The sequence below is a fragment of the Symphalangus syndactylus genome, chromosome 5 (genome assembly GCF_028878055.3).
Source record: "Symphalangus syndactylus isolate Jambi chromosome 5, NHGRI_mSymSyn1-v2.1_pri, whole genome shotgun sequence".
NCBI lineage: Eukaryota > Metazoa > Chordata > Mammalia > Primates > Hylobatidae > Symphalangus > Symphalangus syndactylus.
Genome location: NC_072427.2, coordinates 29,166,845 through 29,193,878, shown reverse-complemented (window position 1 = coordinate 29,193,878; position 27,034 = coordinate 29,166,845). Strand labels below are relative to the sequence as shown.

Below are 27,034 nucleotides of genomic sequence, written 5' to 3'. Positions count from 1 at the left end.
AAGGTTATTAATTTATCATGCTGTAAAGAGTAAGAAAGATCTGAGCTCAATATTGCAACAAGGAATGATTCAGTTGTACTGAACCATGCCTTGTAATGAAAGGTGTTTTCTCAGATTTCAAATACAGCAACTTGACTGGTATCAGGCTTCATCCTTAGAAAATATTTTAGTAATAGAGTAACAATAATACCATATATCACAAATAACATCAATCTTTCAAACCAAGATCAAAGGGAAGATAATGCTCAGAGCCAGAAGTCCTTAGTTTCGAGTAGCTTCCACAGCCATAGGTGACAAGGGCTTGAGGGTGTCAGCAGCTTCATCACAGTGCTGTTAACTTCTAAATACTGACCAAAAAATACATGCAAATATACAATACACAGGTTAAAAGTACAATGACAGAAAATTATATACCATCCTAACACAACAGAAAAGAATGCTGAAATGGCTATATTAATATTAGACCAGGTAAATTTCAGAGCAAAGAATATGCACAGAGACAACGTAGGTCATTTCATGATAATAATAATAATACAGGGGCCAATTAAGAAAACCTAACAATCCTTAGCATTTGCTATACCTTGAATGTTTGTCCACTCCAAATTTCATACTAAAATTTGATCCCCAATGTTGGAGGTGGGGCATACTGGGAAGTTATTGGGTGATGGGGGTGGATGCCTTATGATTAAACGCCCTTCCTTAGTGGAGCCCTGAGTCCTTCCTCTATTAGTTCCCATGAGAGCTGCTGGTTAAAAAGAGCCTAGAACCTCCCTCCTCACTCTCTTGCTTCCTCTCTCACCATGTGATCTCTGCATGCACCAGCTCCTCTTCACTTTCTGCCATGAGTGGAAGCACCCTGAGGATCTCACTATGTGCTCAATCTTAAACCTTCCAGCTAGCAGAACTGTGAGCTAAAGAGATGTGTTTTCTTTATAAATTAACCAGCCTCAGGTGTTCTTCTGAAGCAACACAAAAACATACTAAGACACATTTATATAGCTAATAATACAATTGAAAACTACATGAAGGGCTGGGCGCGGTGGCTCACACCTGTAATCCCAGCACTTTGGGAGGCCGAGACGGGCGGATCACGAGGTCAAGGGATTGAGACCATCTTGGCTAACACGGTGAAACCCCGTTACTACTAAAAATACAATAAATTAGCTGGGCATGTTGGCAGGCACCTGTAGTCCCAGCTACTCGGGAGGCTGAGGCAGGAGAATGGCGTAAACCCAGGAGGCGGAGCTTGCAGTGAGCTGAGATCGCGCCACTGCACTCCAACCTGGGGGACACAGTGAGACTCTGTCTCAAAAAAAAAAAAAAAAAAAAAAAAAAGAAAACTACATGAAGACAAACGCACAATTAAAATCAGAGATTTCAATATCCTCTCTCAAAAAACGGTGAGACAAGAGAAAATCAGCAAGGATATAGTAGATGAGGAAAGTTTTGAGGTGATAAATTTGTTCACTATCTTGATCATGGTGATGGTTCCATGGTGTTGTATATATGCCAAAATTTATTAAACTGTACACTTAAAAATCAGGGTAAGAAATGTATGATAGTTATACCTCAAAGCTCTCTACTGTAATACACATTTCTAAGAAAAATCTATTCCTAACCCAATAAATGAAAGAACTTACCCAATTTTCAAATTTCCTACAGTAAGACACATTGTAAAATAAAATAATTATGCAAATTACAATACTATTAAATATTGTGTCCACTTAAAAACAAATCCTCAATTAAAAGATAAATACTATAACAGTAGTTTAAAAGAAGAAAATCCAGGCACAAGCTATCTGTAAGAGACCCATCTAAGACCAAAGGGGATACAAAACAGTGTAGTGGCCAAGATGGCCAACTAGATGCAGCCAGGAGGAACATCTATCACCCAGTGACTGGGACATGGAGGTGACTGGCATACTCTGAGTAGACTGTCAGGGGGAAGCAGCAAGAGTGAATAGAAGCAGAATGCAGATGCTGGGATGAAGAGGGAGGAAGCTGGAAACACATGGGGATACTGAGAACCAGGACTAGTTCTTGGCTCCCAAATATTCTGGGGAAGAGATGAGTTGAGGAGGCAAGGAGTGGCCTCTTCTCTCCACAGATCCCTGGAATCCTAGCAGCAGGAGACATCACAACTCCCACAGACTTTTATGCTAACAGGGAGAGCTGCTTAGAGGGGCGGTAGGGGCAAGACATCAGCCTGTGTGAAGCCCAGAGGGTTTGGTGTAGGAACGTTTGCAGTAGAGCCTGACAGTGACTGACCATCCCCCAAGGCTCACCATGCTCCTCTAGGAGATTTTAGCCTTAGAGTGACTGTCAGACCTGGACAGGGCAAAGTGGTCTTGCCCATGAGACAGAGGCAGTCCCATCTGGGCACCGCCCTGTATACTAGCCTCTCCTGCAACCCCAGCATGACTGCGCCACTTGGAGCTCTGCCTCAGATGCCCAACCAGGGTGCCGCTGGGGCTCTTCATATGTTCTTTGTCAAGACACTTCACCTGACCATCAGAGAGCTCCATTAGACTGGGTCCTGTGGAAATGTACCAGCCTACCCACAACCTTCCCCAGGCACTTTGCCAGCATGCACAAGCCCATGGCCACATACCCACAGCTGTGACAGTGCACGCACATAGACAGAGCTCACCTCCCTTCCCACCCTCTACCCCACAGTGCACGTGTGAGCATGCAGACTGCTGTGCCACTGCTGCTGGCACAAGCACACCCCAATGATGCCCCCAGCTGACAGGGAGGTACCCAGCTGTGCCATCATTGCCAGTTTGAATGTGCACACAGACACTGGCAGCCCCATGCCCATCAACACCCTGCCACTGCAAGCGTGAGTGAAAATACAAATGCTGGAAACCCTGCCCCACCCCTGCTGGCACAAGCACAAACAGGAAGGCCACAGTCCAGCTCCCACTGCTACGCCACCATAGCAAACATGAGCATACCCCAAAACAGTGAGGCATTTGCTGACACATACAAGTGAGCACAGATCCCAAGGCAACACCTCGAAAAAGCACTTTAGCTGGTACCACCCATTAGAGTGTTGTGGTCAGTAGACCAGAAATACTTCAGCCCCTCCAGGAAAGCAGGTTCCCAAGCTCAAGGGGCCAGAAAACAAAGCAGAGGGCTAGATACCAGCCCCCCAGAGTTACAGCACACAGCCTAGGAGTACTGAGTTGAGCTCTGGCCCCTTAAAATTTTCCAAAAATGAAGTCAGCCAACTAAGCCCACCTTATAACACAATGAAACCCCAAGGGCACCAAATAAGATTAAAAACAAAATGACACCATCCAAAGCACAGCAACTTCAAAAACTGAAGGAACATCAGCCCACATACATGAGAAAGAATAAGATCTGTGGCAACTCAAAAAGCCAGAATGTCTTCTTACCTCAAAAGTACCATATTAGTTCCCCGGGAATGGTTCTTAACCAGGCTGAAATGGCTGAAATGACAGACATAGAATTCAGAATATGGATAGGAACATCCATCGTGGAGATTCAGGAGAAAGTCAAAACCCAACCCAAGTATCTAAGAAATACGATGAAACAATGCAGGAGTTAAAAAATGAAACGCTCATTTTATGAAAAAAAAATTGATCTGATACAGCTGAAAAACTCATTTCGAGAATCTCATAATACAATCACAAATATTAACAGCAGAATTGACCAAGCTGAGGAAAGAATCTCACGTCACAAAGACTGGTTCTCCAAATTAACTCAGTCAAACAAAATAAAGAAAAAAGAATAAAGAAAAATGACCAAAACCTCTGAGAAATATGGGATTATGGAACAAGACCAAATCTATGATGCCTTGGCATCCCTGAAAGACAAGGAGAAAAAGCATGCAAATATGGAAAACATATCTGAGGTTATCATCCATGAAAATTTCCCTGACCATGCTAGAAAGGCCATAATTCAACTTCAGAAAACACAGAGAACCATAGAAACCTTACGAGACAGAAGACACTGGGGCCGGGGCTGGGGGGTGGTCTGCATTCAGCATTCTTAAAGAAACAGAAATTCCAACCAAGAATTTCATATTGCAGAGTTGGGCAGGGTGGCTCACACCTATAATCCTAGCAACTCGGGAGGCTGAGGCAGGAGGATTGATTGAGGCCAAGAGTTGGAGTTCAGCCTTATAATGGAGCAAGACCATGTTTCTAAAAATTAAAAAGAATTTCACATGCAGCCCAACTAAGCTTCAAAAGCAAAGGAGAAATAAGACCCTTTTCAGACAAACAAATGCTAAGGGAATTCATTACCACAGACCTGCCTTATAACAGGTCCTTAAGGGAGTCCTAAATATGGATAGGAAAGATGGCTACCAGCCTCCACAAAAACACACTTAAGTATATAGACCACCGATACTATAAAGCAGCCATGCAATCAAGTCTACATAATAACCAACTAACACCATGATGACAGAATCAAATCTGCACATACCAATATTAACTTTGAATGGGATAAATGTCCCAATTAAAAGGCACAGAGTGGCAAGTTGGATAAAAAAGCAAGACCCAATTACATGCTATCTTCAAGAGACCCATCTCACATGCAATGACACCCATATGCTCAATGTAAAGGGATAGAGAAAAATCTACTGCTGGAGGTGATGGATACCCGAATTACTCTGATTTGGTCATTACACATTGTATGCCTGTATCAAAACATCACATGTACCCCATAATTATATTCAACTATTATATACCCATACTAATTGAAAATTTAAAAATTAAATAAATTTTAAGATATTAAAAATAAAAAAAACCTTAGGGAAGATTAAAAATAAAGGGATACTCAAACAGTATTATGACTAAGAATGGGGTATAACTACAAAGGAGGTAGAGACTTAAAAGATACAAGAACGCTATCAATAACTACATGAAAATATTTTTAAAATAGTATAAAAATAAATTTCCAGAAAACTCTTAACTTTGCAGAAGGGACTAAAAGGGAAATAAAATATTTAAATACACTAGTAATTATTAATAATACTAAAGGTTGTTTAAGAATCTTCCAACCAAGAAAGGACCAGGACCAGATAAATTTTACAGGGAACTTCTTTCAAAATTTCAAAGAAAAGACAATCCTGGTATTGTACAAATCTTCCAGAAAATAGAAAAAAAAGAGTTCCTAACTTATTGTATGAGAATAATCCTGATAACCAAAGATGATGCAAAAAAGGAAAAATCATAAAACTCTATCACTCATAAATTTATATGCAATAGTAGTGAACAAAATATTAGCAAAGAATACATAAAAAAGATAATATACCAGTAATGAATTAGGGTCATTCCAGCTTAGCAAAAACAGTTCAATATTAGGAAATAAATATATCACTATACTAAAAGATTAAACAACAAATCCATAAGCCAATATTTAGAAATTAGAAAAAGAAACTTCCTTAACTGAAAAGACTAGTTATTAAACACCTAAAGCAAACATCATTTTAAGTGAGAAAACTTCAGAATCATACTCTTTAAAATCAGTGGTGGGATTCAGAACACATGAATGCCACCACTTCATGTGTTCACCATTGTAGTATACATATGAGCCAGTGTGATTAAAAAAAAAGTAAATTTGAGTTATAAACAATGCAAATACACAATACAACCTTATTATCTGTAGTGTGATTATTTACATAGAAACCTCAATCTACAGACAAGTTACTGGAAATAAGAGTTTAACAAGAGGGCTAAATATGAGCTTCATATGCAAAATCACTTGCATTTCTATAGAGCAACAAACAGGTAAAAAAATACCACTGGGGGAATTATAAAACCTTATTTAGTAACAAATATTCTTAAAGGCCTAACTGAAATGTAATAAATATGGCATTCACAAATAAGAAGAATATCAGGAAGATGTGAATTATTTCCCAAATGATCTGATTTAAAACAATTCTCAACAGTTTTTGATAGAACTTGACAATTTAATTCTAAAATGTATAAGGATGAGTAAAAGGACAAGAAGCCACAAGAAAGATCTTGTTCTCCTGTGTAGGAGAACAAGTTTCTTAAGTAAGATAACATGATAATGGAGCAGACAAATGAGGATAGGAAACCCAGAAACAGTTCATGCATGCATGAAATGTAGCATAAAACAGAGGTGACGTGAGATGGTAAAAGAAGAGTCCAATAAAAGGAGCTGTAAAAAATAACTCAAAGTGGATTGAAGATTTAAATGTCAAAAACTTCAAAACACTTAATGGAAAATATAGGTGAACCACTTTTACAACGTAAGATAGAGAAGATTTTTGAAGCAGAACACAAAAAGTACTATCTATAAAAGACAATATTGATAAATTTGATTGTTGAAATTAATATTTTTTGCTAACAGATATAAGAATATGAAAATCTAAGTTAATTAAAATATACATAATAAAAAACTAGTAACAATTTATGAAAAAAGCCTAAAAATAAAAAGGAAAAGCAAACAACCCAAAAGAACTCAATAGAAAAGGGGAAGAACAACCACAGACCTTTTACAGAACAGGAAATACTTTCCTAAAACATGAAGAAATGCTTTATGTCATTAATGATCATGTAAATAAAAATCAAGCCTATAATGAAATATCACTTTACACCTACTTGATTGGCAAATGTTAAAAACCCATATAATGCCAAGAGTTGTGGAGAATGTAAATCTACATCTCTTACATGTCACTGGTAAGACTGCAAATTGGTGCAACCAATTAGAAAAACAGTATGGGATCGTCTCTAAAATTGAACATTTATATACCATACTACTCAGCATTCTACCCCTAGGTATATACCCAAGGAAAACTCTTATACATGTACAAGTGGTATGTATAGGAATGTTAACACCAACACTACTTACAAAGCAAAAACTTAAAAACAGCGTAAACACCAATCAACAGGATAGTAAATCGTGTATAATCACAAAACAGTACAGCAACCAAAACCAACAAACTAAAGCTCTTCATAGTAATTTGGATGAATATGAGCATTATAATATTGAAGGAAAACCACTGCTCAATGAAATAAAAGAGGATACAAACAAATGGAAGAACATTCCATGCTCATGGGTAGGAAGAATCAATATCGTGAAAATGGCCATACTGCCCAAGGTAATTTACAGATTCAATGCCATCCCCATCAAGCTACCAATGACTTTCTTCACAGAATTGGAAAAAACTATTTTAAAGTTCATATGGAACCAAAAAAGAGCCCACATCACCAAGTCAATCCTAAGCCAAAAGAACAAAGCTGGAGGCATCACGCTACCTGACTTCAAACCATACTACAAGGCTACAGTAACCAAAACAGCATGGTACTGGTACCACAACAGAGACATAGATCAATGGAACAGAGCAGAGCCCTCAGAAATAATGCCACATATCTACAACTATCTGATCTTTGACAAACCTGACAAAAACAAGAAATGGGGAAAGGATTCCCTATTTAATAAGTGGTGCTGGGAAAACTGGCTAGCCATATGTAGAAAGCTGAAACTGGATCCCTTCCTTATACCTTATACAAAAATTAATTCAAGATGGAATAAAGACGTACATGTTAGACCTAAAACCATAAAAACCCTAGAAGAAAACCTAGGCAATACCATTCAGGACATAGGCATGCGCAAGGACTTCATTTCTAAAACATCAAAAGCAATGGCAACAAAAGCCAAAATTGACAAATGGGATCTCATTAAACTAAAGAGCTTCTGCACAGCAAAAGAAACTACCATCAGAGTAAACAGGCAATCTACAAAATGGGAGAAAATTTTTGCAACCTACTCATCTGACAAAGGGCTAATATCCAGAATCCACAATGAACTCAAACAAGTTTACAAGAAAAAAACAAACAACTCCATCAAAAAGTGGGCGAAGGACATGAACAGACACACTTCTCAAAAGAAGACATTTATGCAGCCAAAAAACACATGACAAAATGCTCATCATCACTGGCCATCAGAGAAATGCAAATCAAAACCACAATGAGATACCATCTCACACCAGTTAGAATAGCCATCATTAAAAAGTCAGGAAACAACAGGTGCTGGAGAGGATGTGGAGAAACAGGAACACTTTTACACTGTTGGTGGGACTGTAAACTAGTTCAACCATTGTGGAAGTCAGTGTGGCGATTCCTCAGGGATCTAGAACTAGAAATACTATTTGACCCAGCCATCCCATTACTGGGTATATACCCAAAGGACTATAAATCATGTTGCTATAAAGACACATGCACACGTATGTTTATTGCAGCACTATTCACAATAGCAAAGAGTTGGAACCAACCCAAATGTCCAACAACGATAGACTGGATTAAGAAAATGTGGCACATATACACCATGGAATACTATGCAGCCATAAAAAATGATGAGTTCATGTCCTTTGTAGGGACATGGATGAAACTGGAAACCATCATTCTCAGTAAACTATCGCAAGGACAAAAAACCAAACACCACATGTTCTCACTCATAGGTGGGAATTGAACAATGAGAACACATGGACACAGGAAGGGGAACATCACACACCAGGGACTGTTGTGGGATGGGGGAGGGGGAGGGATAGCATTAGGAGATATACCTAATGCTAAATGACGAGTTACTGGGTGCAGCACACCAACATGGCACATGGATACATATGTAACAAACCTGCACATTGTGCACATGTACCCTAAAACTTAAAGAATAATAAAAAAAAATATTGAAGGAAAAAGCACAAGTCTATAAAGATTACATACAGCAAGGTATTCTTTTTGTAAAGCAATAAACAACCAAAATAAAAGTATACATTTTAGGAATAGACCTACATTCAAAAAAATCAAAATACGAATTATGAACGGGACAAGAGGGAAGAGGATCTATCAAGCAACATTAACCAAAACTAGGTTTGCATATTAATACCAGACAAAAATAATATTCAAGGAGAAAGGCATTAAATAGGAAAGAGGGACGCTTCACACTCTTAAAAGGTAAACTTCACCAGTAAAAGAGATATAAAAAGTTATGACTGTGATGATAAATCTTTGGAATACATAAATAGCAAATATTGATTTTAAAAATACAAGGAGACGTGAAGAAATAACAATAATAGCATATCGGCATTTTTTCCATTTTGAGTAAAGGATTTAAATGAACAAAATCCAATTGGATAAAAAAGTAAGATTTACATGATAATTAAGACATTTGATCTAATATATGTTATATATATCCAGAGAGAAAAGAGGTTATTCTTAAAATGTTACAATATATTAAACTACGAAGAAAAATTAATAAACTCCTCGAAGTGGAACCTATATAAACCATATTCTCTTACCATAATCCAGTAAAAGTAAAAATTAAAAATCAAAGAATAGTCCTCATATTGGCAACACATACTCTTTTTCTAAATTATTATACTTTAAGTTTGGGGTACATATGCAGAACATGCAGGTTTGTTACATGGTGGCTTGCTGCACCCATCAACCCGTGATCTACATTAGGTATTTCTCCTAATACTATCCCTCCCCTAGCACCCCATCCCCGACAGGCCCCAGTGCATGATGTTCCCCTTCTTGTGTCCAGATGTTCTCGTTGTTCAACTCCCACTTATGAGTGAGAACATGTGGTGTTTGTGGTGTTTGGTTTTCTGTTCTTTTGTTGGTTTGCTGAGAATGATGGTTTCCAGCTTCATCCACGTCCCTGCAAAGGACGTGAACTCATCCTTTTTTATGGCTGCATAATATTCCATGGTGTGTATATGCCACCTTTTCTTTATCCAGTCTATCACTGATGAGCACTTGGGTTGGTTCCAAGTCTTTGCTATTGTGAACAGTGCCGCAATAAACATATATGTACATGTGTCTTTATAGTACAATGTTTTATAACCCTTTGGGTATATACCCAGTAATGGGATGGCTGGGTCAAATAGTATTCCTAGTTCTAAATCCTTGAGGAATCGCCACACTGTCTTCTACAATGGTCGAACTAATTTACACTCCCACCAACAGTGTAAAAGCACTCCTATTTCTCCATATCCTCTCCAACATCTGTTGTTTCCTGACTTTAATAATCACTATTCTAACTAGCGTAAGATGGTATCTCATTGTGGTTTTGATTTGCATTTCTCTAATGACCAGTGATGATGAGCTTTTCATCATATGTTTGTTGGCTGCATAAATGTCTTCTTTTGAGAAGTGTCTGTTCATATCCTTTGCCCACTTTTTGATGGGGTTGTTTTCTTCCTGTAAACTTGTTGAAGTTATTTGTAGATTCTGGATATTAGCCCTTTGTCATATGGATAGATTGCAAAAATTTTCTCCCATTCTGTAGGTTGCCTGTTCACTCTGATGATAGCTTCTTTTGCTATGCAGAAGCTCTTTAGTTTAATTAGATCCCATTTGTCAATTTTGGCTTTTGTTGCCATTGCTTTTGGTGTTCGTCATGAATTCTTTGCCCAAGCTTATGTCCTAAATGGTATTGCCTAGGTTTTCTTCTAGGATTTTTACGGTTTTCTTATGTTTAAGTCTTTAATTCATCTTGAGCTAACTTTTGTATAAGGTGTAAAGAAAGGGTGCACTTTCAAATTTCTGCATATGGCTAGCCAGTTTTCCCAACACCATTTATTAAATAGGGAATCCTTTCCCATTGCTTGTTTTTGTCAGGTTTGTCAAAGATCAGATGGTCGTAGATGTGTGATGTTATTTCTGAGGCCTCTGTTCTGTTCCATTGGTCTATATATCTGTTTTGGTACCGGTATCACGCTGTTTTGGTTACTGTAGCCTTAATTGCCTCTTTTTTTTTTTTTTTTGAGATGGAGTCTTGCTCTGTCATCCAGGCTGGAGTGCAGTGGCACGATCTCGGCTCACTGCAATCTCCACCTCCTGGGTTCACGCCGTTCTTCTGCCTCGGCCTCCAGAGTAGCTGGGACTACAGGTGCCCGCCACCACAGCCAGCTAATTTTTTGTATTTTTAGTAGAGACAGGGTTTCACCGTGTTAAGCCAGGATGGTCTTGATCTCCTGACCTAATGATCCACCCGCCTCAGCCTTTCACCACCTGCCTCAGCCTTTCAAAGTGCTGGGATTACAGGCATGAGCCACTGCGCCCAGCCCAAATGCCTCTTTCTTAAAAAGGAAAAAAAAATGAAAATCAAACTGTCCTCAATTAAAGGAAATATGTGGCATTAAATAAAATATCTTAAAACAAGAACAAATAAAAACAAATTAATCATTCAACTGAGACGGGGTAGAGGGAAGGAGAGAGAAAGAGACTGAAAAAAGGTAAAAAGAAAAATTTTAAAAACCATTAGCAAGTTTGATTAAGGCAAAAACAAAGTGTAAAATATTGAAATCAGAAAATAGAAAACAGATTTTAATGATTTTAAAGAGGCTACTTACTATGTGTATATACTTTTATTAAAATAAATTAGAAAATCTAATCTAAGAAAGTAATTTTCTAAGAAAATATCAATTATTGACCCAAGAAGACCTGGAAAATCTTAAGAGACAATGAATATAGAAGAAACTGATATGGTAGAGAAAAGCCTCTCCCTAAAAATGGCTTCTAAACCTGAGGGCCTAGAAGTAGCGACACCTCAGTTAATAATGAGCACCCCTTATATCTAGGTCTTGTTTTCTAAATGTTATCCTTGAAAACAAAAAAAAAAAAAACAGAGCTCCTTGGAGAAGTAGCTGAGTCTAGGGCTAGAAAAGGAAGAATACCACAGAAGGCTGCTGCTTACAAGATTATAAAATGCCAGTAAAGAGGTGTTCAAAAAAAAACTAAACAGGGCAACATCAAAAAGACACAAAAACTAACTGAAAGAGCTCCTAATCACCAAAGCTGGAACAGTATTAGCAGTAAGATAATGTAGTACTAGAATATAACTCAAAAGTAAAAAAAAAAAAAAGCCCATCTGATATAAAAATGAATAAATAAATAGGAATATTGGCAAACCTTCCTTACCAGAAGAATTCCGAAAATTTTATATAGATAGTCCTCCTCTGCAAGCTGCAACCTAATCCCTCCCACAGGTATCCCAACCCCTTGAAACTTGCTTCCAAGGTATGGAAAAGAAAAAATAGTCACTTCACAGTGAAGAAACATTGCAAACACTACAAGAAATAAGTTATAATTGTATGTATCTCTGATATGACATGGCATAAAGGACATTTCAACTCTATGGTATTCCCACCAAATATATATAACCCCAGGGTAATCATGAGAAAAAAAAAATCTATAAATCTACTTCAGTCATCAGGTGAACCCAAATGAGAGACATTCTGCAAAATGCCTCACCCAGCACTCCTCAAAACTGACAGGGCCATGAAAAACAAGAAAAGATTGAGAAACTGTCATAAACCAGAGAGTACCAAGGGGACATAGTGACTAAATGAAATGTAGAGTCCTAGATAAAATCCTGAAATAGAAAAAGAACAGTACTGGGAATACTAATGAAAGCCAAATAAAGTCTGGTGTTTAGTTATATTAATGTACCACTGTTAGTTTATTAATTTTAACAAATTTAACTCATGTACCACTGTAATATAAGATACAAATAACAGGGGAAACTGTGCAAAGGGTATATAGAAATTCTACTATCTTTACAGCTTTTTTGTAAATCTAAAATTATTCTAAAATAAAGTTCACTAGAAAAGAAAAGAACACCAGGTCTAGATAGTTTATAAGTGAGTCTACCAAATCTTTAAGAAAAAGACTATGTTAGAGAAACTGCTCCAGAACACAGATGAGGCTGGAAAGAGCCCTTATTTATTTATATCTATTATGAATTTCATATTAAGTCCAGAAAATGAGACTAGAAAAAGTAAAACTATAGACGAAGTTCACATAGGAAAAAAGGATATGAATAAAAAACTTCTAAGTGAAATATGAACACAGTGAACCCAAAATAATATATCTTTGAAGAGGTATTTCCACTGGAATCAAAAGCAAGGGAAAAAAGAGGGCTCTTGATCTTGTTTTCACTACTCCTTTTCAACATTGCAATGAGGTCCTAGCCAATGCAGTAAAAACAAAAGCATGTATTAAAAAAGTAAAAATATTAGAAAATACCTTACAAACTGTCACTATTTTTGGACCAAATAATTAGTAAATCAGCCAAAAAAATCCAATAGAATAAAAATGCTCAGTGGACAGACACAAAATCAATACACAGAAATGTACAGATTTACTTTTCGATAATTGGAAAAAAATTATTAAAATTAAATTATTAAAGAAATTTTCAATACTTAAATGAAGAAAACCATAAACTTTACTCAATGACACATCACACAAATGCAAGACATGATCAGACAAACACTCAAGTCCCTGGAAGGAAAAAATCAATATTTAAATAATGTCTACTCTTAAGCATAATTTAATCTACAATTTTAAAACAATCTCAATCAAAATTCAAACAGTTATTTTTGAACTGAACAACTTAACTGCAAAGGCTATACACAAATTGAAAAATAGAGAAATATGGCAATTTTGAAAAAGAATAAAGAGGAATGAACTTAATGTATTAGGAATGGAAGCAAGAATATAGGGAATAATATCTAATCAATAAATTCTTGGAATATAAAATTGTCAAGCTATAATTCTACCCCCAGTGAAAACCCCATTTACAAACAAAAGTATAATTTTAGACAAGCAAAAATCGGATTTCCCCACCAGGAGATTCTCACTAACCCAAATGATGGGTGCAAAGAAATTTGTTCTATTCTTATTCTATGAATAGTTTACATACATCCTAGACACTCTTCTGTACACATGATGAATGTCACCAAAACTCTTAAAAGTGTAAAAGACATATCAGACAGATACTAAATAAATGAAACCCAGCTTATCTATATTACTGTCAAACAAAATAGACTTTAAGAAAACTTTTTGAAGTTAGATAAAATGTCCCAATTTGTTTTATGAATGGATTATAAGCTTGATTTTAAAACCAGAAAGTGACAGCAGAAAAAAGAAAAAACTATTCACCTACTGCATTTCTTATACTAAAAAGAATCACTTTCCATAGTAAAAGGCTGGAAATTGAGAAGATACACAATTCTAAACTTGTATGCCGTTAATAATATAGCCTTAAAATACAAAGCAGCAGACAAAAATCAGCATAGATACAGAATACTGCAATGGTCAGGTTTTGTAAATGCTCCTTATACCTTAAGATAATGTGTTTTTTCGAGTTATCCGTTTGATCAAGTATATTAATTAAACCAAAGAAATTAGAAAATGATTGGAAATGAATAATAATGGAAATTGTTTGTATCAAACAGGATACAGGATAATTAGAAATTAATATTTCAAGTACTTCCATTAAGTACTGAAAGTTAATGAGCCACGTATTCACCTTAGGAGTTAGAAAAATAACATGAAGGCTGGGCGTGGTGGCTCTCGCCTGTAATCCCAGTACTTTGGGAGGCTGAGGTGGGTGGATCACATGAGGCCAGGATTTTGAGACCAGCCTGGCCAAAGTGGTGAAACCTCATCTCTATTAAAAATACAAAAATTAGCCAAATATGGAGGTGCATGTCTGCAATCCCAGCTACTTGGGAGGTTAAGGCATGAGAAGCACTTGAACCCAGGAGGCAGAGGTTGCAGTGAGCCAAGATCACACCACTGCACTCCAGCCTGGGTGACAGAGCAAGATTCTGTTTCAAAAAACGAAAAAAAAAAAAAAAAGGAAAAGGAAAAGGAAAAGGAAAGGAAAGGAAAGGAAAGGAAAGGAAAGGAAAAGGAAAAGAAGAAAAATAACATCAAAATTCTGAGAAAGAGGTAAAAAGGAAAAAAAAAGTCAAATAATGGACATTAACAAAATAAAAAAATAAAGCGACAATAGACAGGATCAATAAAACCAAAATTCAAATTTTAGGAAATAAAAACTTTTGACAAGGATAATCATGAAAAAAATGAAATGATCAAGAAAAAATAGAATATTACAATATTCTATATCTATGCTGATTTTTGTCTGCTGCTTCTTTCAATTACTGATTGAGAGGGTTATAAATTTCCCAGTATGATAGATTTATCTCCTTGTTGTTCTGTCAATTTTTGCTACATTTATTTTAAGGCTATGTTATTAATAGCATTACAGTTACAGATAAAACTGAGATTGCATAAAATATCTAGAATAATACCCCGAAAAACTTCTGCCAAGACATTTAGAAATTTAGGGAAAAAACTAGATCCTTTCCTAGAAAATGAAAATTTACCCAAACACGCACAGTAAATCATAGAAAATTTAAATACACTGAAAGAAATGAATTGCTAATTTAACGCAAGACCAACTTATTTGGATGGCTACTATTAAAAAATTGAAAATAACAAGTGTTGACAAGGATGTGGAGAAATTGGAATCCTTGTACATTGCTGGTAGGAATGTAAATACCTCATTAGCTGTGGAAAATTGTATGGCATTCCTCAAAAAATTAAACACAGAATCATCATATGATCCAGAAATCCACTTCTGGGTATATACCTAAGAAAACTGAAAGCAAGGACTCAAACAAATATTTGTATAACCCATGTTCATAGCATCATTATCTGCAATAACCGAAAGGTGAAAGTGGCCCATGTGTCTACCAACAGATGAATGGCTATACAAAATATAGTATACACAATGGAATATGATTAAATATAATGGAATATTATTCATCCCTTTAAAAAAAGAAATTCTGATACATACAACACGAATGAATCTTGAGAACATTACACTAAGTGAAATAAGCCAGTCACAAACATGAGAAATACTGTAAGATTCCACTTATATGGGGTTCACAGAGACAGAAATTAGAATAGTGATCACCAGGGTCTGGAGGGAGGAGGGAATGGAAAGTTAATGTTTAATGGGCACAAAGTTTCAGATGTTCAAGATAAAAAGAGTTCTGTGGATTAACAGTGGTGATGGTAGCATAACAATGTGAATGAACTTAATGCCACTAAACTATAATATACACTTAAAAAGGGTTAAGACGGTAACTATCGCTTTGTATTTTACTTTGAAATCAGGAAGTGTAATGCCTCCAGCTTTGTTCTTTCTCAGGATTGCTTTGGCTACTCAGGTTTTTTTTGTGATTCCATACAAATTTTAGGTTTTTTCTATTTCTATTAAAAATATCATTGAAATTCTGATGGGGATTACATTGAATCTACAGATTGCTTTGGAGAGTATGGACACTTTAACAATATTAATTCTTCCAATCCATGAACACAGGATATCTTCATTTATTTGTATCTTCTTCAATTTCTTTCATCAGTATCTTACAGTTTTCAGTGACAAGACTCTTTACCTCCTTGGTTGAATTTATTCCAAAATATTCTACTTTTTGACGTGATTATGAATAATTTTATTAATTTCTTTTTCACAAAGCTCATCGTTAGTGTATAGAAACACAACTAATTGTGGTAATCACTACACAGTGTATGCATTAATATACAAATCATTATGTTGTGTACATTGAATGTGTACAATTGAATATACACAATTTTTGTAAACTATACCTCAATAAAGTTGGAAAAATAGTTAAGATGGCACATTTTAAGTTATGTGTATTTTACCACAAAAAAAGACCGAAAACAAATTTTCCCAAAAAACACATACCAGGAACTTTCCATACAATTTTATAGACACATTAAACAAAACCTTTAAGGAAGAGACAATTTCTATTTTATGCAACATGTTCCCAGGAATAAAAATACAACAGGAAAATGTAGTCAGTTTATATATGAAGATGATACAATCTTGAGAAAGAAAAATCATAAGATATTTTAACAACAAATTTAACTATGTACTTTTAAAATCATGACCAAATTAAGTTAAATATTAATATAGACAAGCCATTAATGTAATATATCACATAAACAAACTGAAAAAAGCAATTTTGCAATTTTGCCCAAAAATTACTTTTTGCAGTAAAGGAAAAAACCAATCATAAGATGGAAAAAAAGTTCAACACAAATTAATAACTATTTATTTTTAAGATCTTATAAAATTAGAGAAAGGACCTTCTTTAATATGATAAAAGATATTTATAAAAACCTATAAATTGATCAAATCAAAACTGCAAATTAGAAAGTAACAGGGTAAAACAAAGTCTTAATTTCATTCAGCTTAAAATGCCAAGTTACTAAATTAGCTACTAGTGTAACTCTAAGGTCACTTTGCATGCAGAATTTTATACCTTGACTAACACAGCTAAAAATCTGTTAAGAGTCAACTTAATTCTTAACTTCTTCTGTTTTAATTCTAAAACTCTAAAAAGCAAGCTTGTATTCTTTCCTTTATAAAAATTATTTGTGGCCAGGCACAGTGGCTCATACCTGTAATCCCAACATTTTGGGAGGCCAAGGCAGGTGGATCACCTGAGATCAAGAGTTCGAGAACAGCCTGGCTGACATGGTAAAACCCCATCTCTACTAAAAAATACAAAAATTAGCTGAGTGCGGTGGTAGGCCCCTGTAGTCCCAGCTTCTTGGGAGGCTGAGACAGGAGAATTGCTTGAACCCAGGACGCAGAGGTTGCAGTGAGCCGAGATCAAGCCAATGCACTCCAGCCTGGGCGACAGAAAGACTCTGTCTCAAACAAAAGAAAAAAGAAAAAAAAACTGTTTACTTAAATACTTTTCCTTGACCTAATAAGTGGAATCTAAAAATTTTCCTTGAACTAAATAAAGATCAATAAATCAGCCACAGATATAGAGCCACATATTCTCTGCACATCCGTTACAGTGTGAAAACTTAGAATATATAAATTAATAATCAGCTATATATGTGTGTGCATTAAATACTGAATACATATACATTTACACACACACACATACACACACACACACACACACACCCCATAAAATTCTTCCCATACTATTAAAGAGAAAATCAAGTCAATGGAAGCTATGCCTTAAAAGAAAGGGTAATATGTTTTAAAATCATTTCTCAAATTGTCTTAAACTTGCTAACCCTACTGAGGTATTAGATGGGAAAAAAAACTGAAGATTTATTTTAAATTACTTCTAGTTTGTTCATTTGACTTGATTTCCTGTTGAAAGACAAATAAAATGTTTCATAATGTGATTATAAAATGACAGTGAATACTTCTTCTACAAAGACAAGCAAGGTAAGGAAACAAATGGGTCTATATGGAATTATCTTTTATTTCCCAGACTACCATAATTCTGGGAAATATCTTGCCACTTCTTTCGATCTCAATGCCAGGCACACCCTGGCCAAGACAGTCAGCTTACATTTCATTAAATACAGTGATGTCTTTATATTTTTGCTAATTTAAGATTTCTTTATTTTCCTAATTTAAAATTTATTTTCTCTTCAATCACCTAATTGGCATATATTGTCCATGGAAACTAATAATGTTATTTGTGAAGTCACATATGGTTGTAAACATCCAATAAATTACAGTTAATTTAAGATCCTTCATGAAGGTCCTATTCATACCTTTCAGGAGTCAAATGAAAATTAACTTTTTTTTTTCTATTAGTATACAGGGTAACAAACAGAGCTTGTACAATGTACATGTTTTTAAAGCTAATGAATCTCACAAACATAGAAATACATTGATTTAAAATGAAAAGAACCTTTTTAAATTCATTCTACATATACAATTAAATGTACTTCAAGCAACTTCTAGAAAAGGTACTATCAGCTTCTTTAGATAGTGTGAAAACAGGACCACAAAGATATCAAGTACTAAAAATAGTACTTCATTATTTAGCAATGCATATAAAAAGTTAAATTTTAGAATGTATTTAAAACTAGTACCCATTTTTGACTTACAAATCACTTTTTTAATCGTTTGAATTCTAAGATGAATGAGGAAACAAATATAAACTTCAAACACAGTCCCTTTTGTTAAGTCTCAAGAAACACTAGAAAAATTGCCCAGCCAAATTACAATAAAAACACAAAACAATAAAGCTTTCTTACTCAGCAGCTACCTATTATGTTTAAAAGGCTTAAAACAAAATGTGTCAAAGATCAAGAGTAAGTTATCAGAGATGTTAAGTTCATAAGGTCAAAGGTACAATTTTATTAGGTCAGAGGTAATATAAATAAAATCTTATATGTCAAAGAAGAAAGGTCACAGACAAGGTGTATATAACATAAAGACATCATAGATGACAAGTAATAACTTTAAGTGGAACAAGTATGTTTACTATAGATACCCTCTACTGATTAAAAAAAATGAAACTTCCATAAGAGTAATAGAAAATAGCCTTTTTATATCACACAATTCATATGCTATATTATACACTTATTTTCAGGAAGAAGAGGCTATAACCAAGAATAACAACATGAATTAAGTAAGAACTTCAAGAAAATTTAATTCCTTCAAACTGAAACAGTACACAAAATGAACACACCAATCAAATCTCAAACCATCATGGCTAAACATAAGACTGCCATGGTTACAAAAATCAGATAATATTGCATATTTTTCTTCCAAAGTGCATGAATCCTATTATTTACTTGTAACCTTTTCTCATTGAAATAAAAACATGCGAAATTTATATTTCAGATTACATAACACCATATTCCAGAAAAATTGTTAAGGTTTTTTCTGTAAATTAAATAATATTTTTAGCTGTTTTATTAATGGAAATTAATTACAAATAATTTTTTTTTTTGAGATCAAGTCTCGCTCTTGTCGCCCAGGCTGGAGTGCAATGGCACAATCTTAGCTCACTGCAACCTCCGGCTTCTGTGTTCAAGCAATTCTCCTGCCTCAGCCTCTGAAGTAGCTGGGATTACAGGCGCACATCACCATGCCAAGCTAATTTTTGTATATTTAGTAGAGACAGGGTTTCACCATGTCGGCCAGGTTGGTCTCTAACTCCCGACCTCAGGTGATCCACCCGCCTCGGCCTCCCAAAATGCTGGGATTACAGGCGTGAGCCACCGCGCCTGGCCACAAATAATTTTTATAAAGGAAAGAATATCCTTTACAATGGGAATTATTACAAGTAATTGAGGCAATTAAGGATTTTTTTCAAAAGTAGAGTACACAAAACATGACTATAGTTCTAAACAGAAAACTCAAGTAGAAAATGGGGGTAATCATGAAAGATTTAAGTAATAAAAAAATCCATACTATTCTCTCTTAAAATACTCACACGATTTGAGTAAAAGGCAGAAAATTATTTGAGGTAAAGTAGATTATTAGTTCCATGTTCCATTTCATTTGTATTAAAAGTACTTAGAATTTACAAAGGTGAAATTGAGAGTTCTACTCCAATGATACCTTCAAGCCACTCTGTATAAACTTTCCATTTTGATTCAACTCAATGGACATTTATAAATAACCTTAACTATAGGTCAAGCATTGTATCAAACATGAATATGCAGGGCTCGAACACTGGAGACTTTTAATTCTAGCTACCGTGAACTGGCTTGTACTGGACTAATCCAATGCCAAAAGTTGTACAAAATACACAAATCGATTATTTGAAGGGAACAAAAGCCAACATAGACAGGACCTGAAAGACTACGATGCCTAAAAAAATGCAAGCACATAAAATTAGCTGTACATTCATTCTGGATACTTCCTTCAAGGTTTATGCCAATTTTTGGCATGGGAGAACAGTGCAAGCAGACAGTAGCAGTCTTAGTGAGCTGAGGAGACAGAATTTGGAGTTTAGAGCCATCAAAGTGGTTAAAACTTGAGCAAAATTCTTCCAAGTTAAAAAAAATCACAAAAAAAGTGAGCTCATACTGGGCTATCTTTTTTGGTTCCATATGAATTTTAGAATAGTTTTTTTCTAATTCTGTGAAGAATGTCATTGGTTGTTTGATAGGAATAGCATTGAATCTGCAAATTGCTTTGGGCCATATGCCCATGTTAACAACACTGACTCTTCCTATCCATGAGCGTGGAACACTTTTGCATTTGTTTGTGTTCTCTCTGATATCTTTGAGTAGTGTTGTGTAATTCTCATCCATAGAGATCTTTCACCTCCCTGTTTAGCTAGACTCCCAGATTTTTTATTCTTTTTGTAGCTATTTTGAATGAGACTGAGTTCTTGATTTGGCTCTCAGCTTTGATGTTGTTGCTGTGTAGAAACACTACTGATTTTTGTACATTATTTTGTGTCCTGAAACTTCACTGAAGTTGTTTATCAGATCTAGGAGCTCTGGAGCAGACCCTTTGAGGTTTTCCAGGTATAGAATTATATAATCTGCAAAGGGAGATGGTTTCACTTTTTTTGTGCTATTTGGATGCCTCTGATCCTTTCTCTTGCCTGATTGCTCTGGCTAGGCCTTCCAGTACTATGTTGAATAGGAGTGGTCAGAGTGGGAATCCTTGTCTCATTCCAGATCTCAAGGGGAATGCTTCTAGCTTTTGCCCCTCCAGTATGATGTTGGCTGTGGGTTTGTCATAGATGGCTCTTCTTATTTTGAGCTATGTTCCTTCAATTCCTAGTTTGTTGAGGGTTTTTAACATGAAAGAATGTTCCTTTCATCTTTGAAATTGCTGTCCTTTGGATGAGGCTTTTTGTTTTTATACTCTTTGATGCCCTTGAGGGTTTGACTGCAGTATACACTGCGTGTTCAATGAACTGGCTTTGTTTCTGGATGATTTCTGGACTGCATGCCCTGGGGAACTGAGACCAGGCCCATGGCTTTGCTCTTAGGCACCTCAAGGTTAAGCACTTGCTGCGCTGGAGTGGCTAAGGTGTTCCTGGTCCGCTGGCAACAACACTTCAATGGCGGGTGCTGGCAAAATCACTTCATCAGCACGGTGGTATCAGGTCCAAGTGCACAGGCTAGCAGTCACAGGTTCCGCATGCATGCAGTTGCAGCTGGCAGAGTGTGAACATGTGTTCGCACACTGATGATGGCAGGGCAGTGGCAACAGAGTCCATACCTGCACTGGCGCCACTAGCAGCATGGTGGCAAAGTCCATGCAGCTGCCAGAAAGTGGTGGGGAGAGGCTGTGGGTAGTTGCGTGCCAGCAGGTGCAGAAGCTCTCCGATGGTCAGGCAGGGTTTCCTGGGGTAGGAGCTATGGTGGCAACCACCTGGAAGCACCTCGTTTGGGCATCCAAGTCTGCACTGCAAGAAGGTATGGCCAGGCAAGGACCCTGGGAGATGCCATCAGGCCAGGGTGCTCGGATTACACCAGCCCTGTCCCACTGTCAAGACAGCCCTGCTGTGTGCAGGTCTGACAGACAATAATGGCCAAAGCCACCTAGAGGAACACAGTGAGACTTGGCAGTTGAGCATCTCTGGCTGCTCTCCACAGCAACTCTTTCTGTGTCAAACCCTCTGGGCTCTTCACAAGCTGGACTCCAGTCCCTGCCACCTCTCCAAGCAATTCTCCCTGACAGTTCAAATGTTCATGGGGGTCATGAGGTCTCCTGCAGCTAGGATTCCAGAGGTCCGTGGTGACAGTGGGCCACTCCTCGCTTAGTTAGCCACCTCTTCCTCAGGAGAGAGTCCTGGTGCTCTACAAAGCCAGGCAGCGTTCCCTGCTTTCTCCCGCAGCTTCAGCCCAGGGTGTGCCTTCCCTCCCTCTACTCTCAATGCCTTCCTTAGGAAGATCTGCTCAGAGTGTGCCAGCCTTCTTGATGGTCTGTTCTCTCAGTGGGAGATGCTCTTCCTGGCTGCATCTAGTCAGCCATCTTGGCTCTTCCTGTTTCCCCATCTTTTAACAACTCAGTAAACCAAATACTATTCAACTACAGACATGTTCCTGATGCTACGTAGGAGGACACTGACATAAAGCTAAGAAAAATAACTACAGCTTCACATAAACAATAGGAATCAATTTCACAGCCTTAAGCATGAATGTATGAAGTCAGACACAAAAGAATACATACTGTATGATACCATTTATATGAAATTTAAGAACAGGCAACACTAAATAATGATGCAAAAATTCATAGTAGTTAACTTTTGGGGACATAAGTAGGAGGGGGCATAAGAGGAGCCCAAAGGGTACAACAAATGGTCTATATTATGATCTGGGTGGTTTTATATCAGTTTATATATATGTAAAAATTCATCAGCTATGTACTTGAGATTTGTGCTCTTGACTAATGAATGCCATACCCAAAAAAAAAAAGTTCAATATACACATGCACCTACATAAAGGTACCTGCCCTCAAAGAACCCACAATAACAGCTTGAGTTGCTTAACAAATACGAATTTCTTATTCTTGAGTAGTTTTAAAAATTTACTATAATAAATAGGACAACAAATTCATAGATTAGCTATGTCATCCAAGTTTCAAAAAGAGTTACATGAAAAATATTCACATACATATTTATACAAATCTAAATTCCATGTTGACAATAATTTTGTGTGAAGAAATAATGAATTTCCAAAAGCTTCTAAATGGTATACTAATCCAAAATTATCCTCTTAAGTGAAATTTATGTGGTTAACTGTTTTCCAAGAACGTGGCATGTCATCGAGTGATTATTTTCCTGCATCATTAAAATATCAATATACCATAACCTTTCCTTATACTGAAATTATGTAAATAACAGCATTAAATTCTTTTTTCTATCTTTCTTGTTAAATTAATATATACACTAAAATAATGACACATTTGTACACTATATTACAGTAGCTATTAAGTGCTAAATATAGTTTTAAATAATCATAGAAATAAATACAAACATGGAATTCTTTATAATAAAACAGCACATATTGGGTACTCAATAAACAATTGTAAATGAACAAAAATAAAGTTTACCACTTCTTCATCTGAAAGTTCACGCCCCTGGATGCTGGTATTCTCTCTCACGGCTTGCTGGTGTTTTCTCCCTTTAACATGGCTAAAAAGATATACCTCTGAAGAGATCTGAAAGCATAAAATCAAAGCAATGTAATCAATATAACATTATGTGAATTTTAAACACTACTCTTCAGTCCAGTATATGATATGTGAGTTGAGATCCACCCAGTATTTACATATTAGTCTTAAAAAGTTTCCTCAGAACATAATTCTGAGAATCCCCTAGAAGACAAATGGTTAAAAAAAAGACTCAGGAGGCTGAGGCAGGAAAATCGCTGGAACCCGGGAGGCGGAGGTTGCAGTGAGCTGAGATCGCGCCACTGCACTCCAGCCTGGGTGACAAAGCGATACTCCATCTCAAAAAAAAAAAAAAAAAAAAAAGACATGTTATAGCCAGCCTAAGAGGAAATTATTTCCTCTAAGTTTGAAGGTTCAAGTCTCAGCAGTGAAAATGTTGCTTTCTTTTTTTTAGATCTAATACCCCAAAAATATTGACTTGGGCTATCACATTAAGCAGGTAATCATCCATTTTAATAGTAACGATATTCTTTAGCACTTTTACTGCTATTCCAAAATGCTGATGTTATCTGTACCACTTTTCATTCAGAATCATGAAAGAAATCCAGGTCACTCAGCAGATGCCTTAGCATGAGTTTTATTTTTTGAAACTGCTTTGTCACCCAGGATGGAGTGCAGTGGCATGATCTTGGCTCACTGCAACCTCCGCCTCCTGGGTTCAAAGGATTCTCATGCCTCAGCCTCCCGAGTACCTGGGATTACAGACATGCACCACCATGCCCAGCTAATTTTTTGTATTTTTAGTAGAGACAGGGTTTCACCATGTTGGAAAGGCTGGTTTCGAACTCTTGGCCTGAAGTGATCCGCCCACCTCAGTCTCCTAAAGTGCTGAAATTACAGGCGTGAGCTGCCACATCTCGCCTGCTTTAGCATGAGTTTTCAAAGACTGGAAGAATATATTTCCATGGTTTCATAAACTTTAGTAGTAAACTATATCATTACAATATTGATAAAACAACCTACCAGGACATTGCAGAGAGTACACTGCTTCTTTCTTTCATAAGGGGTCAGTTTGGGGGCATAATCAGTATTTGCATGTCGCCCACTGCTTAGCTCAGCAGCTTTTTCTTTTCTTTGTTCAATCTGTTCCATGTGCCTCCGAATACTTTCATCATGCTGTAGATGAAGTCAAAGTGCAAGAATTCCAAAAATTATTCAAATTATGGTGAGAACTCGGAAAAATAATATTTCCATTAAAACTTCAAAAATAATAGGAGAATGTCGTTTCTATGACAATCTACACACACTGAAGACAAAGCTTTACACAAAGCCCTTTAATATCACCCACATGAACACTAATGTTTATTAAAGTGTGCTCCAGGAGATATTAACAAGTGTTTTACAGAACAGGTTCCATGGTCAAATAAATTTGGAAAACAGTAAGCTAAAGCTAAACAGGTTTTTAATGTAGAACTTTACAGAACCTCCAGTATGTCACTGTGATCTATGACTCAATGCACCTAGCTTTTAGTAGGCATCAACTTCCAAATTATTTGCCAATAACATATTTTTGAGAACCACTTCCTGGAACCCACCATGGGAAATGTTAACCTACAGGTAAAGCACATGCTTATCCATACAGCAGGCAAGGCCCATCATGACCAAACCTATAACCTACTTCATTTTTATACCTCCAGTGACAATCCTGGGGGAAAAAGCACTATTTCAGACCTTTGTCCTTATACTCATCTATTTGATATGGCTAGAATGGCATCCCACCTACCTATCCATTTTACTCATCCTCCTTTCAAGATCCAGCTCAGGAAGTGTTCTTTAAAATCACTTCCCTGACCTCTGACACTCCTCATGTTAGACTAAGTGTCCTCTTCGGTGCTTCCACAGCATTTCATGTATGCCTCTCTCTATGTGGAGGTTATGTACTTAGCATCTGAATTTAAAGTAAATGAAGAGTTTCTTAAAAATCAGAATCATGCCTTATCTCTGCATTCCCCTGCCTAGCACAAGGCTCAATAAATACCTGCTACAATAAATTTAAATGAATGATACATTTCTAGGACTATACAAATAGTAAAATACAGTCTTCTACCTTAAGGGTTTTACTGTCACTGTAAGGAGCCAGCATGTAAATAACTGTGATATAATATGAAACATTCATACTGTTAGAGACTGCCTACGGTTGTAGTAATGCTAAAAATTTTCTAGAAAGTATCAGTTTATCATAATCTCCCAAGCTATAATTATGCAATTCATAAGCACTGAAATCAAGTGAACCAAATTATAAGAAACATCTTTTAATTTACTTTTCAGTGATTAAAACCTATGAATATAAGAAGCCTACCTGTAATGCCTTCAAGTCATTAGTAAATTGCTTAGTAAAAACAGGAAATGTTAAACTTCCTTAAATTTTTTTTCCTCAATGGCTCTACCATATCAAAGTAAACTTAAGTTTCCAGATACTGAGTTAGAAACGATCATAGTAAAGTCATATAATCTTTGTTGTGCAAAGATTAAGAATACAAATTAATTCAATTTTTGTTCTACAAAATTTTGATCTCATGCTCCACTGTAAGCTCTAAAATTTCAAATTAAAAATACATACTATCCTTACCTTGAGCTGAATTTTTTTCTGTAACTCTTCCATAGCTTCTTGTTGAGCAGCTGTGAGTGCTGCCAATCGTTCTTCCCTGTCTCTGTAAGAAGACAGTAAAAATTATGAACTCAACTGCTTAAAGTAACAAATCTCATGGAACTCAAAAATACAATTAGGACACATAGGCTTATATAGTCTAAAGGGCTATTTTTTAAAAATATTCTTCTTAGAGTGCCTACTAAGTCTCAGGTATATTGCTAATTAAATGTTTGGGAAACAATAGAGATTATCAGTTATGAAATGGGTTTCTGGACCCAGGCATGGGTTTAAATATTAGCTCAAAGACTGTCATTTAAATATGGCATGTTGAAAACTATATTTATCTCTATTTTCCAAAAACTCAATTAAACCATAAAAAGGAATAGAAAAGGCATAAACTCACAAAGACAAAGTAGAAGAGGAAATAATCACAAAAAATGGACATCAATATTTCAAAAGCTGAGAAGCAATCCTGAGAAAGCTGAAATCTAAGCTTTCAGAGGGAAACTAATAAGCAAGGTGATTCTACTAGCAAAATTCCACAGAAGCTCAGAAATTGAAGGAACTATTCACTTATGAAGGAAGGGATAAAGGTTGAGGATAAAAATAAGCAGATTGGGAAGGCCTCAAAATACAGCAGATCTC

The 27,034-nt window shown here is 36.2% G+C and overlaps 1 protein-coding gene across 14 annotated transcripts in view; it reads right to left on the bottom strand.

The window, feature by feature from the left end:
• SCAPER (S-phase cyclin A associated protein in the ER) overlaps positions 1 to 27,034 on the bottom strand; it is a 581,035-nt gene that overhangs the window by 353,013 nt on the left and 200,988 nt on the right. For all 14 annotated transcript variants that reach the window (XM_055277642.2, XM_063638678.1, XM_055277646.2 and 11 more), the window contains 3 exons: positions 26,369 to 26,450; positions 24,763 to 24,915; positions 23,680 to 23,787 (listed from right to left, as the gene is read on the bottom strand). In XM_055277642.2, the coding sequence (XP_055133617.2) occupies positions 23,680 to 23,787; positions 24,763 to 24,915; positions 26,369 to 26,450 (343 nt within the window). The remainder of the gene's footprint in view (positions 1 to 23,679; positions 23,788 to 24,762; positions 24,916 to 26,368; positions 26,451 to 27,034) is intronic.